Here is a 15,128-nt window from a genome sequence, read left to right as displayed (position 1 = left end):
TTTTAATGATATATAGGACGTTTGAAAAAATAAACTCGTTCTGAACATAAATAAAATATGTGCCCCTCCTGGACGTTAAACTGCAAATAAAATCATTCAACCCACATACTATACTCACAGAAGAGAATTTCTCATACTTTTCATTATAAAAGAAAAAATGAAATCAGTCATCTTAGTGTTGGATAATGATGTTAAATAGTTTTAAACACAAATCATCAACAAACTACTGACCTAAGTAAGGTTTATTATTATGGATACAGAGAGAAAATGCTGGCTCTCTAAATTGATGCGAACAAAATTTTGTAGTCATTGTGTTCCAATATTGCTGCAATTTGTTTTATATCATCCATCCTGACTTAAAAAAAACTCTTCTGATTTAATATGCTGCTTTATAAGTTTACATAATAAAGTGCAAATATGTTCATTTTTGGATGATGCTGTCAACTGATTTGGTATACAAGGCAGCCCAAGATATCAAAACTACTGATCTTTGTGTCGAGTCTATATTTTGAACATGTTGTATGGAATGCTGGCTCTCTAAATTGATGCGATAAAAAATTAGAAGTCATTGTGTTACCATCTGTATTATAAAATTAATGTTGACATGAAAATATTACTGATTGATAATGTGGCTATATAGATTTACATATTAATAAACTGCAAATATGGTCAGTTTTAATTCATGTGTTCAAATGATTTTGTTATACAAGTCAGCCGAAAGTATCAAAACTACTGATTCTTTTCAGGTAAGTCATTTTTTTAATAAAAAAAAGACATGCTGGCACTCTTAATTGATGCAGAAAAACTTTGTAGTCATTGTGTTCAAATATTGCGCTTATATTCTTATACAATCCATCCTGACATAGAAAAATTACTGATTTACTAAGAGGCTATATAAATTTACAAAACTATTTGGTAATATTGTCAGTTTGGTTGGTGTAGACATATAACTGTGATTAACAAGCCACCCTGAGGTATAAAAACTACTGGAATATTTTACGATTCAATATTTTGTATTCAAAGAGGACATGCTGGCACTTTATAGATGCTTACAAAATTGTGTAGTCATTGTGTTCCAATATTGCCGACATCTTTATTATACAATCCATCCTGACATAGAAATATAACCGATTTACTATAAGGCTATATAGATTTACATATTAAAGTGCAAATATGTTCAGACTTGGTTGATGCGTTCAGATAATTTTGTTATATTTCAGCCTGTCTGAAATGTTAAAACAGAGACATACAATTATGTGTTTATGGTGAAAACTGCTTGATTTTGGTGATTTATTGATTATTTGAATGGAAGAAAGACTCGCTTGAACTGTTTATTTGTGCAGTAACAAAAATATACTAGTTTTCGATTAATTAAAGAGGTGTAACATCATTAACTGGTGATCATTTTATTTAGATGTACCTTTTAATTTGATATGTTAGGTCAGTGTATCCAGGATACGATGACAATCTGCATTAAAACACGTTTACTTAAGTTTACTTTTTACGAAATTAAGAGGTGCATCTATTTTCACGTTAACGCGGAAGTAAACGCGAAAGTAAACGCCCGTTTACTCTTTAAAAAATAAAAAGACGCGCAATTTTGTTTTGCGTATACGTGGACACAAAACTAACCGCCCAATTACTTTTTGTGTCTACTGAAATTTCTGAGTAATTGCACAGTTAATGCGTCGTGTACATGGAAAAAGTAAAATCACAAAAATACTGAATTCAGAGGGAAATCTAATCGGAAAGTCCATAATCACATGGCAAAATCAAATGACAAAACACATCAAAAACGAATGGACAAGAACTGTCATAGAGTGCACGTGAGTAAACGCCGCGTTAACTTTTCCATCCGTCTACATGTAATGCTTGGTGTTCACTCAACTGAATGTGTATTAATATTCTACATAGATTTATACCCTTTGTCTGTATGTAAGTAATGTGTCGCCGTACTGTGTATATATATTATCGAGTCGAAACAGTTTACAATTGTTTTGTTTTCTAACTATTTTGATCTTAGCATCACTGATGAGTCTTATGTACACGACACTCAAGTATCAAATTCTAAGCCTGATACCTTTGATTACTATTTCAGCCAGTATAGTTTGGAACCATTCAGTACAATTATACAGTCTTGATAGGCATTGGAGAGTTATCTTTTGAATTGCCGTCAATTGCCTGACTGTTCGAATTAACATGGTATATCTTAAGGACCCAGCACATATATTTGCAAATTTGTATATCGTTTTTATCCTTTGTTTGTTTTTTAGTTTTCATTTGTTTTGAAGTGGAAAGCCTACGTCAAAGATTGTTTCACAGTGAATTATCGACCCGGATAAAAAGGATGGATGTTGCAAAAATATGGCATGCACAATTGGGGGTTTTTGTTCTGAGACTGTTTCCAACGATTGTACAATTGATTTTAAAAGACAATATTACACCAGGAAAACTTAAAAGAATGTTTGTAGACAAAACATTGAATACAGCTCTAACGAATATTGATATTGGTTTATTGAAAACGCTTCCAAATATGGATAATTTTACGATAGAAATCTGCTATAAAATACTTCGGTTTGAAAATTTAATTGGGGAACCAAAGTGTAAATGGGGCAATATTCCGCATGAAACAGAAATTGCCATTGCTGATGATATTCAAAGGATACTTAATGCTTCGAATGAAGTTATCACCAAAACTTCAAGGGAGATTACAAAGATTTTTCGTGATTCATTTGACGACAACGTAAAAAGGATTATAGAAAGAGTTGATGCATACCTGAATGGAGACACGTGTCAGCAATCGTATCAAAATCTACATATTCAGCAAATATCTGTATCTGAACTACTTGAGATCCTTGAGGAAATAATACAGAAACACCCAATTAAAGGTAAGATTTAAAAAATCAGATTAAGTTTATTGTGTAATTCTAAACTGTATTGTGATGCACTTTACTGGTTTCCCAACTTTGCCTTATATGAAATGAAAACTAGAACAGTAGTGCAGTTAACAACAAACTTCATATCCATATGTATTAAAGTAATGCAACATGAACTTTTTTTTATCTGGTACAATTACCTTTATTCAAACGGAGTCTTTAAAATGGTGATAAAACAATGATTAATGTATAAATTGACAACCAACTGAAATGAAACAAGCCGAATGATTACACTTATTCATTGATGATGATAACTTTGCGTATTCGAAGTGACAAACATATAAATCTTCACAGAGAGAAAGTATACTAAGTTGAATCCTTTCAGGTGATTGAGCTTCACTTCCTTCAATGTGGTATATCATTGAAACCCTTGTAAAATGATTGTGTTTTCTTTTCGTTTTTCAATAGTGATTCCATCTGTTATGACGACTGCTGGGATGACCAATATGAGGGAACTATACTCAAGAACTGCTATTGTAATCACTGACATATTTCCAGATATTCTGAGAGAATTACTTTGGTCGTTGATTTCTCCACAAGACTTGTATAAGAAATGCGACACAAACTTTCTGAATTCATGCTTTTCCGACCAACAAACATATTTAAAGACATTAAAACTTAAGAATTCATTTTCTTTCTTAGATATACCTATTATTTATAAACTCCTACGATACTTTTCATTAATACCTCCTCCTTCGAAGGGATGGGGAAAGGCACCTGATCCTACCGATGATCTAATTGCGGATGATGTTGAACGTATCCGAACGTTACGAAATGAAATAGCGCATAGATGTGATGCAAACATTGACAAGAATACATGTGATGCCTTATTTGTAAAGTTTAGTAAAATCGCTGAAAGATTTGATATTTATTTTATCGGACAAACAAACTATGAGCAGAAAGTTATTGACTGTAGGATGTGTCCGATGGACCTCCAAATGCTGACAAAGTATGAAAATGCTGTCAAAGAATTAGAGAATTTGAAACGTAAGTTATATAAGACAAATATTGATAACATTTTGCATCTCGTCTTTCATTTGTGTATACTAGCATATACTTTGGATATAGATTGTCTTTTTGCAATTTTGTTTTCTTAATTTTCTTATTTTTTGTTGTAGTGATATAAATTATAACACAGTGCTAACTGCTGTTCACCTATTTTTTAATTCATTTTTACCTATTGTTGTCAATATAATCGAATTATATATGGTTGTCATACAATTAAGAGCCCCTCAATTACGAGTTTAAGCTAGCTATAAAACCAGGTTTAATCATTTTCTACATCAAGAAATGTCTGTACCAAGTCAGGAATATGACCGTTGTTTTCCATTCATTTTGCCTTTTAATAGGAATATTTTCGTTTTGAAAAATCCTTGGAGTTTTTTATTTTTTATTTTTTTTTTCATTTTTCACATTTATAGATGATTGAAAATAACTCATTATACATTTATGAGAAATACTATGCAATGAGATGATAATGATAAAACCATAAAGGTATAAGGTGAAAAAATGTCCTATTATTCGACATAGCATTTGTTTATGTATGAGGATGTTTTTGTTCTTTTTTTCTGTTTTTGAAGATCAAAAGAAAATTTTAATGAAACTGTATATTTCTAACAGAATGTACTAATATTACTATATAACTGTTTTTTTCTTTTTAAATACAAAGTAAATTTTACCATATTCTCGATTTTATAGTGCATTACAAACGTAAGCCGGTTAACTTCTACTGGGGCGATACTTTTGAAAAAAATCTAATGAATCTGCAAACGATGTTTAAGCACGAAAAATTAGAAGGTAAGTTATGATATTCTCTATACTCAGAATTCACAACTGTTCATTGATTTACGGATAACATAAAATTGAAAAATGAAATTGAAAAATGAAACAAGTAACCTAATTGTGCGAAAGGTGTGTGCTTAGTTGTCTGAGTCAAACACATATTGTCTCTAAAAAAAGGTTTTGATTTTGAAAAACCCAAATTTTCCTGATAACAGCATGCATGTTATGAACTTGTTAACTGGTGTCAATAACAATGTCGACTACCACGATTTAACAAGACATATCGTCCATATTTACAATGTCGACACGACATCGCAATGATAAAGATCATGGGTTAATACCATGACACTTTAAGTGGCTATAGTTTTGACTGAACATGAATATTGCTATAAAATAAAATGATGCCTGAATTGTAGTCAATGTTATCATCATACATAAACAAATCCACCAAGTAATCACTCGACCAAATTACACAATATGCAAATAAGCTTTAGTTTCCGCACATCTTTTTTGTAAAAAATACAAAACTGTTTACGGGGTTGTTAAGCGTTAACAGATTAATGTGGGTTAATACAGCAACATGGTCATACACAAAAACGTAAAAATACAAAGATAATACATTATGCACCTAATGAGCATACTAGTATCATAATCTGAAAAAAAGTTTATAATACATGTTGTGTACGTACTCTTAAACCAGGAGTTCCAAATGGTGAAGTTAAAATCATCTCTTCGTGAATTTTACGGACGCCATCATGAGTTGGATGATCGTTATGGAATAACCTATTCACAGATGATATCGGATATGTTCCTTATGTCGTAACTACAATCTCCTTCCCTCTTTACGGATGTGACCTACCGAATAAGACTATTTACCGAAATTGAAATAACATAAGCAACACAACGGGTGACACATGTGGAGCATGATCTGCTTATCCTTCCGGAACACCCCGAGATTTTGGTGGGGTTCGTGTTGCTTAGTCTTTGGTTTTCTTTTTTGTGTCGTGTTTACTGTTACCTGTATGTTTGTCTTCTTCTATTTTAGCCATGGCGTTGTCAGTGTATTTTCGATCTATGAGTCCCTTTTGCTTCGGGTGTTTGTCTCTATCGTTTTGTTGCTGTTGTGTTCCTTGTCAGTTTGATGAGTCAAGTCCTATTCAGCTGGGTTTTTTGTTTGTTTGTATCTATGATTCACTAGTGTGCTGTATAAGGGGTGAAAAGATTGATCGCACACAATACTATTTAACCTTGCAACATTCTTAACTTGCATCTCTAAAGTCATGTGTTTTTAAATTAAGTAGTTGTCGTTGGTTGCTAGTTCCTCACTGTTTTCTATCAATTCTATTTGTATAAACTATAATATTTTACTTTATATTTTAAGCATTTAGTATTTATTGTCAATGTGAAAATTAGAAGATGGTACATGTAAACAATTATCAAGGAGAAAATTTCCACCAGGACTAAATGATGTAGATGTTAACAAGAATCAGGAGATAACTGTATTGTATTTTAAGGTCCGACGATTAAATCCTCAATTGATGCCGTCGGAGCTCAAACTACAATATTGGTATCTCCATTCTAATGAAACTGACAGAAAACAACGTTAAAACATGTAATTAAAATCTGTCATATGCCGTCTGCGCTTGCGCGTACGTCCCATAGCATCAATTGTCAATTGATGCCATGTAAAAAAAGTGACGTTATCCAATCAAAATGAACGTTACAAACGTTGTTGCATAAATATGAGTCTTCAACAATAATTACAAAAAAGTACAATAGTCAGTGATTTGCTTATTGCATTGTTTTTATTTTCAATATTTCTAATATTCACCTTTGGTATATTAAAAAAAGCATTGAAAAAAGTGTACATGGAAAACATTATATAGTTATGATGTAATAATAAGTATGAGGCTGAAGTTATTCGTTATATGCGTAAAACATGACATTCAATATCAAATCACACTATTTGAACAGGTTGACATAAAAATAAACGGCGTGACATGCTTTCTTCGTGTTTTAATTATTCTTTTGAAAGTTGTTTAATGTCTGACAATGTTCTTTTTAATCCATTGTAATTCATCTTTTTAAGGTAACGAGAAATTTCGAGTACAAATAGTTTTACAAACCGAGAGTGACATGAATGCCAAAACAGTTAGCATCCTGAACTCTTTTAGAGATGAAATCAATGAGGGATTGGAAGGAATAGATTTTGTAGTTGCCTCTTCCGGAAGTATAGTCCTTTGTGTAGATATATTGGCTAAAGAAATGCAAACAAATGAAAAAATGAAACTTGTATTATACTCGTTTATAAACACAATAATCAAGACAAACATTATTGGCGTTTCTTCGGCTGAATATGTGGATGTTGTGTTGATATATTCTCATGGTAAAATACTTTAAATAATATACTATATTTTCTAAATAGTTTTGTTACACAAGGCAATCATACAAGACTATAGTGGAGATATAAAGCTGTCTTGTGTACTCATCACAACTTTAAGTAATACGCTCGAACATGGTTTCTCTCATCTAGGTCCGCAATGCTCTCCAACTTTATATTTATTTGGCTTTTTAACTATTCTGATCTGAGCGTTACTGATAAGTCTATGTAGTATGCGTCTGGCGTATCAACTAATAAGCCTGGTACCTTTGATTACAATTTACACCACTGTTTCGTCTCCGAGGGCATCACCAACCCAGTATTCGGCACTGTTGATATGATTATTAATTATTAGAGCATTTTTATAAATTAACTGTTTATAAAAGTATGAATTATTCGAAATACTAAGGATTTTCTTATCCCATAAATTCCCATAGCCATATTTGGCACACCTTTTTGGAATTTTTGGTCCTAAACGCTCTTCAACTTATACGTGTTTGGCCTTTTTACTATTTTGATCTGAGCGTCACTGATGAGTCGTATGTATACGAAAAGCGCGTCTGGTGTATCAAATTATAAGCCTGGTACCTTTGATAACTATAAGGACCGTTTGTTGACCCGAGATCACATAATTTTGATGTGATAGTCATTGGTGATTCCATTGTAGAAAGAACTCTTTTTTGGCGTTCTATAGTAAATAAAAATGAAGATCGTCGACTAGTAATTTCGTCATTTTGATAAAAATCAATTTCAAATATTTATATACTTTTCGACCACTAGCTAGATGAGCACTTTATGATGAAACTAAATGCCGACAAGTAACATTAGGTAAACATCTGTGTGTGGATATAAAGGAAAATATATATCAAAAGACACTTTCGTGACAGTTTTGTCATTTCACAATGTTAACGGATTGAATTCATACACATTTTAAATCCTGACATTCTTCATGGTTATTTTTATGATTTCAGAAAAATGCTTACTGTTTTTTCCATGTATTAATTATGTAAAATTCACTTCCCTATATTCGCATGCTCCTCTTCGATGGAATCGGTAAATTCTAAATCTAACCTTAGAACTTTTTTCAGTAACAGACGTAAATATGGGTTAGGGTCCGGAAACTATGATCAGAAGTTTGATACCCTGATAAAAGGAAAATGATTACTTTTTTTTATTTGATTATTGATTAATTGATGTAATATGTACCGCTTTCGAAAGGAGGTCGACCTTAGCAAAATCAATATTTACATCAAAAAGCTCTTATTTTATTTCAGAAAACACATTTTTCGAGATGACAAAGAAAGAAACGAATACTTCTTCTGTAGTTAACATCGATTTCGATATTGATGCTTGTCATTTTGTAACTGATGAAAAAATAAAAGCAGCGCTAACTGATATTGTTGAGAACGTTTATAAGAAATCAAATGGCAGTGGGAGAGAAAGCGAAATCAAAGCAACAGTTATGCCTTTGGAAATCGGTAATTATATATATATAAAAAAAACTATTACTGGACTACTGCTTACTTCAACACAATTTGAAAACACAATTTGTTATAGAAATGAACATAGAAAACGTCATCAAATATCCATGATCATGTGCTTCAAGTGCGAAATTGCATGCAATGAAATTATATAATAAATCAAAGTGTGGACCATGCTAAACAACTATTGTGGGTTTTTTTAAGTTCATCTCAGTGTTTTGGTTGCAATTATTCTATAGAGTTCATGTCAACAAGTGACTTTTTGGTAACATTTCTGGAGCGAAGTCGTATCATTACGTACATAATGTTGAGAGATTTGCATTATCATTTTTATCAATAAAACAAATGTATCCGCCATTACAGCATCGACAATTGTATCTGTCAAGATAGAAATGGTACCATCAAGTAACAGCGCTATACTTTTATATCTTGCTTAGCTCTAGTGTATGTTATTTACAATTTCAGATTTCGAAGCAGTAAGTATATCCAAACTTAAAAAACATGGTAAATCAACTCAGGTTAATATTAAAGTTTTATAAGTATAAGCCGTTTGAAATGCTATATTCATTTTCAACTGTAAATGGAATAAAAACGCTTTTCAAATGAAGACCTTTTTTTCTATTTTCATTATATTTGGTTACATTAATTTCATAGAGACTGTTAGACGAGTATAATTTTAATAATTTCATATTTATAACGAGAAATCAACACGTATGACTACTTGCACATGTATTGTATGTATTAAGCATAACGAAAATTGACACGTCATAGCTCTGTTTGTACCTAGATTGTATTAAAATACATATTCATTTTAACAACAAATAAGGGGCGATGGTTCCCTTTTGTTAATTTTCCATTTTTTTAAAAGACGAACACGTCTTGTGGTGATTATGTGTCTCAACTCGTTCGCCAGTCCTTTTAAGTAGTGACGTTTTAGATATCAATGAAAAAGTAAAATCACAAAAATACTAAACTTAGAGGAAAATCCAATCGGAAAGTCCATAATCACATGGCAAAATCAAACAACAAAACACATCAAAAACGAATGGATAAGAACTGTCATATTCCTGACTTGGTACAGGCATTTTTAAATGTAGAAAATGGTGGATTAAACCTGGTTTTATGGCGCTAACTCTCTCACTTTGATGACAGTCTCGTCAAATCACGCCATATTTAGAATGATGCGTGAACCAAACAGACACAACAACACAGTCAAAACACAGCACAGTAGACATCATCGTGTAACAATTTCAAAAGAACAATTAAACAGAACACAAACACATCTATCTACAAACTCACTCATTGATTCGCGTGTTCGACGTCAGAAAATTCTACACGTCACACAAATTTGTTGTTCAATGTAATTATATACAAACAATTTCAAAATTCACATAGGCAATGTTAGCACACAGAGTCAAAAAATCAAAAGCATGTAAGAACATGAAGAATGGTATCTTTGTTTAAATTGTAACTTACTTAGTCTTGGATTTCGTTACCACAAAATTTAGAACCTTTACTATTTTTTTCCATAGATACACAGCGATTTTGGCTGTTTCTGTAGAAATTATTTCAAACAAAATAGCACATCCTAATTGTTTACGATGATGTTATTTCATGGTTATAATGCGTGTACCTTCATGACGAATAATGGTAAATATTCTCGCCAAATGACGTTATCCGTTCGTAATTTTGAATGCGTGAGGGTAAAATGTAAAAACAAATTTATGACGATAAAAAAACTACTGATTTTGACAACCCTACATATATTCTTTACAAAAACCAAACTGTAACGGATGATTATTTGAGACCTGTGACGAATCACGTTTTATTATAAGGATATTTTGACAAAAAGCAATTTTTGTCGTTTATGGTTGAAAAAAATGACCGTTTGACGTCTGACGTTAAAGGACATTCTTACCCTTTTGTTCACCTAGCCTAAAAATTTAGATACGTTCCGGACAAAATTTACCAGGACTTATCACATAAACTTTTTCTAAACGGTTACCAATTCAACACTGTAATTATTATACATTTAATATATTTTGTTAATGGTATGCAACATACCACATCTTCCTATATCTATTGAATTTGTTTTCATTAAATTAAACCATTCTAAATATTATTGTTATACACATGCACTTCCACAGTACTATAATCTGTCAATTTTGCAATTGAAAAGGTCATGTGCATGTGTTTCTTAAACTGTAGATGACGTCTTTATACTTAATCCGTTGGATGTTGGATGTGTGTTGATTAATATTTGAGTCTTAGATTCATTTATTGTATTACCTGAGTACTGTGAATATACTCAGATGCTTTGTGTAAATTTTGTTGTAAAAATGCCCTGCCACATCCAGGTTTTTTTTCTAATCTGTTTTGTATTGATATGATGAGTTAAGCAATTTTCAACTGATTTTCAGAGTTTGCACCTTCTTTGTGATGTAAATCTGCTGTCCGGGGTGAACACCCTCAAACATGGTAAACCCCGCCACATTTTATAGGTGTCTGTCTTAAGTCAAGATCATGTAGTTCAGTGGGCTTTTCTGCCTCAGGCATAGATTGCCTTGGCTGTGTTTGTCAGGACTTTTGGGAGTTTTGGTCCTCAATGCTCTTCAACTTCGTACTTTATTTGGCCTTTTTAACTTTTTTGGATTCGAGCGTCACTGATGAGTGTTTTGTAGACGAAACGCTCGTCTGGCGTATAAATAAAATTTAGTCTTGGTATCTATGATGAGTTTATTTACAACCACTGGGTCGAGGCCACTGCTGGTGGAGATTTATTTCGCCGAGGGTATCACAAACCCAGTAGTCAGCACTGTTTGTGCTGACATGAGTTATCATTGATATTGTTATATTTATAAATTGACTGTTTACAAAATTTAGAATTTTTTGAAGTGCTAGGGATTTTCTACCTCAGGCATAGATTTCCTTGGCTGTGTATGGTAGGACTTTTGGGAGTTTTGGTCCTCAATGCTCTTCAACTTCGTACTTTATTTGGCCTTTTCAACTGTTTTGGATTCGAGCGTCACTGATGAGTCTTTTGTAGACGAAACGCGCGTCTGGCGTATATATAAAATTTAGTCCTGGTATCTATGATGAGTTTATTCACGTTGCTTCATGTCTGTCAAATCGATGGTGAAAAGGTATTTAGAAAAAATGCATACATGTATATCATAATTATAATAAATTCGATTAATTTGTTTTTCAGAACTAGAAGCCTTTCCATCATTCTCTAAAGTATGTTTTTAATATGAATACCCCGTTGGAGCATCAATGACACGACGGAGAGCTTAGTCGATTCTCAAATTGAGGGGTTTAATGTGTGCGAATCGTTCCATCATTGTTTAAAGCAGTTTTTAATATGAATTTGTAATATAAATACCCTGATGAAAAATTAATGATTTAATATAAATATCCTGATGGAGAGCTTAGTCGATTCTGAAATTGAGAGGTGAAACGTGTACGGAATCGTCTGCAATAGGTAACAGAAAATTTCGAAAAGTTTACCTTCTTTTTTCAAACGAATATTTTTTCTATATATTGCTGTTAACAAACAATTCGATAATGCATGTTTCCAAAACACAAACAAGCGAATTATAATCATGACAGCTAACATATCAATATTTCTGTTGTACTTAAGGAAAAAACAGACACCCGATACGATCCGGAACATTTTGAAGAGGATGAAAAATACGAAGAGACAGAACAGGTACTGCTGCCTCATACATCTTATCTCTGCTTATTATGCTTAATACCAAATTCGGAATGAAACAACCAAAAATTCTTTTGAGACATCCAGACTCTGTTGGAAACGTTTTCGATAATGTACAATGTATGCGTCCTTTTGTTTCTTTCGATATCCCCAAAGTCTGGTATCTAATTATTACTAATGTTAAGTAAAACAAATGTTAACATAGACGAGTTTGAATAGAATAGAATAGAATGCACGGACTAATTAATGCTTTTATCACGCAATGTGATTAGGAAAGCCAAAAATAAATGTGTAATGGAATGAAGCTACCACATACCGGCAATAAATGTTTTTGCGTTTATTTGCCAATTAATAAACTATTTACCGTAAATCTGAAATTAATTTACAAAAGCATATAGAATAAGGTCAAGATCAAGAAGTTTATTTGGACCTTAATGACCACAGAGATACTACATAGAACGATACAGACCAGGTAACCGTATGCCACAGTGACGGTGTAACATGAGGTTTAAAATGAGACATTTAAAAATGTCCTGGATTGTCCAACAAAGAGGAGATGAATTGCAAAATAATATTTAACGATATAAGGTTTCCTTTTCACATTAAAGTCGAGCAACTTGTTTTGTTTTCATGTTTATAATTTGTTAAAAAAAAAAAGAAGGTATTCGCCTGTGTTTTGAGTGTTTTGCAGTCAAACCTTCTTCAACTTGTTTCAACTTGCAGAAAACATTTCCATTCATAACGCGATGATTTAAATTCACGTGTTGATCTTACGTTATGTTGTGGTATAGTTTGCCGCTGCATAATACTGGAGTCACAAGCATCTTGTAATTTTTTATTTACAGTTACTTTGGCGTTTGGTTTGAACAAATCACCTTCTATCTACAGTGTTTCTTTTAACCGGAGTACTATGCTATGTTCTATTTTGACCTGTTTTGTCACCGGATATACAAGAGGTGTTGCATGATTGATAATGAGACAACGGCCCGTCAGAGACCAAATTGTGTATATATTAAAATTTATAGGTCACCATACGGTCTTCAAGAATGAGCCGAACCCATACCAGACAGCATGACATATTGGTAATGGTTCAAAGTCGAAGGTAAAGGCAATTACTCACTCAAAATGAAATGAAACTGAGGATGAAAAAACTTGACTTTTTATCAAATTATATAAAAACCATTGAAAAACAACCAAAAAAACAGAGGATATATCTATTATAACAGTAATAATTTATTATTTTTTTTCTGCAGACGCAACAAATGAAAAGTAAACACGATTTTCAAAGGGAAGTTAGAAAGAAAGCGAGAGTTCCAGCATGGTTTGGTGCATTATCTGGCGCATTATTTGGTCAGGCTTGTATTCCGATTCCTGTAGGTGGAGCTGTCATTGGATTAGTTGCTGGATTCCTAGCAGTGGGACAGAAAACTAGATCTCCTGCATCTGGGAAAACATTTGACGACTCATAATGAAGACATTAGTTCTTTGTTAAATGGTCGTAGTAAAACTCATCTGATTATTCGTACTTTTAAATTTGTATGCACTGTATAAGGAAATTAAAGACATTTATCTTATGTAAAAGTGTTAATATGTATAATTAGAATTTAAATCTAACGAAACAATATTTATTTTCTCATTCATTACTTTCTGCCATCTCAATCCCTTTAACTCGATTTGATCGAAAACGAACTGGAATGCATGTTTGCGTTTTTCGATAATAAGAAGTATTAATTTGAAGCTAAAGGTTTATGTTAAAGTATATGAAATCCCGGGAAAACAAACGTATCAATATTTATTCTGAATTAGAATATGTAACAGAAGTCGAAGGCTGATGTCAAGTACTTTCATATAATGAAATTAAATATTTAAAACTTACACGCAACCTGTCCTGAATTATGAAATAAAATGTAGTCTAGGTAGAAAGTGCTCACTTGTTTATTTCCACAAATAATATAATTATTGTAGATAAAAAGTTGTGTCTCTGTTTCTCGTATCACCTAATCAAAAAAGTTTAAATCGATTACCTCTCATACAGGTTTTTTTAACATAACATGAACAGTTACAGACGGAATCATATCCAAAAGCCATTGACTATAAAAAAAAAAAAAAAAAAATAGAAAAAAAGAAAGAAAGAAAGAAAGAAGCTGCCATACAGGCAAACGTTGAAATGTATGTGAAGTTAGCAGCCGGTTCGTTATTCGTTATTCGATATTCAATATCCAACCGGCTGCTAGCAGCCAGTTTGATATTCAAAATTTAGTGAAAAATTATGAGAAATTAAATACTTGAAATTATAAAAAGCACGATTTTCATAGTCAAAAGGACTGAGAAGATACGTAGGAATCATTAAATGACCTTTTCAAGCTGTCGCAATTTCTCGTTGTCCTCGAATATAAACCCTTTTCCGTGCGACTTATTTCTCTGTATGTTATATAGAGTTTTGTCATAAAAACGACTTCAAAGATGTACTTTTGTGTATAATGTTTCTTACGACAAAAAGAAAAACCAATAACTCTATAAATATTTTTAACTATAAATAGAAATATATATGGAAAGCCAAAAAAAAAAATTCAGTCAAAAAATGTCCAAATTTTAGGACAAAGGGCACAGGGTGATGGTGAGAGCCCCCTGATCTCTCAATCTTTCTAAATTTAACAGACATTTAGTCAATAGGTAGATACAAACGTGACTAAAAGGACTTTGGGTACACTTTATGTCTTCTATGTTTACGGAGCGCCCAAAGTGCCAGTTGGATATTCAAAATATATAGCGAAAACCTACCCGAGACCGCTTAAATGAGGTTGAGACCCCCCTGGTCTTTCAATGTCCCTAGAATT

The 15,128-nt window shown here is 32.4% G+C and overlaps 1 protein-coding gene across 1 annotated transcript; it reads left to right on the top strand.

Moving 5' to 3' along the window:
- The first annotated feature begins 2,317 nt into the window (after positions 1–2,317).
- Positions 2,318–13,760, top strand: LOC139504270 (uncharacterized). Its single transcript, XM_071294336.1, has 8 exons — positions 2,318–2,888; positions 3,345–3,923; positions 4,635–4,733; positions 6,808–6,948; positions 8,373–8,576; positions 11,788–11,816; positions 12,220–12,288; positions 13,545–13,760. The coding sequence occupies exons 1-8, from the start codon at positions 2,348–2,350 to the stop codon at positions 13,758–13,760; spliced, it is 1,878 nt and encodes a 625-aa protein (XP_071150437.1). The 5' UTR covers positions 2,318–2,347.
- The last annotated feature ends 1,368 nt before the right edge of the window (positions 13,761–15,128 follow it).

The sequence above is a fragment of the Mytilus edulis genome, chromosome 14, assembly GCF_963676685.1.
Source record: "Mytilus edulis chromosome 14, xbMytEdul2.2, whole genome shotgun sequence".
NCBI classification, from domain to species: domain Eukaryota; kingdom Metazoa; phylum Mollusca; class Bivalvia; order Mytilida; family Mytilidae; genus Mytilus; species Mytilus edulis.
The sequence above is the reverse complement of the archived record's forward strand: the minus strand, read 5'-3'. Positions and strand labels throughout refer to the sequence as shown.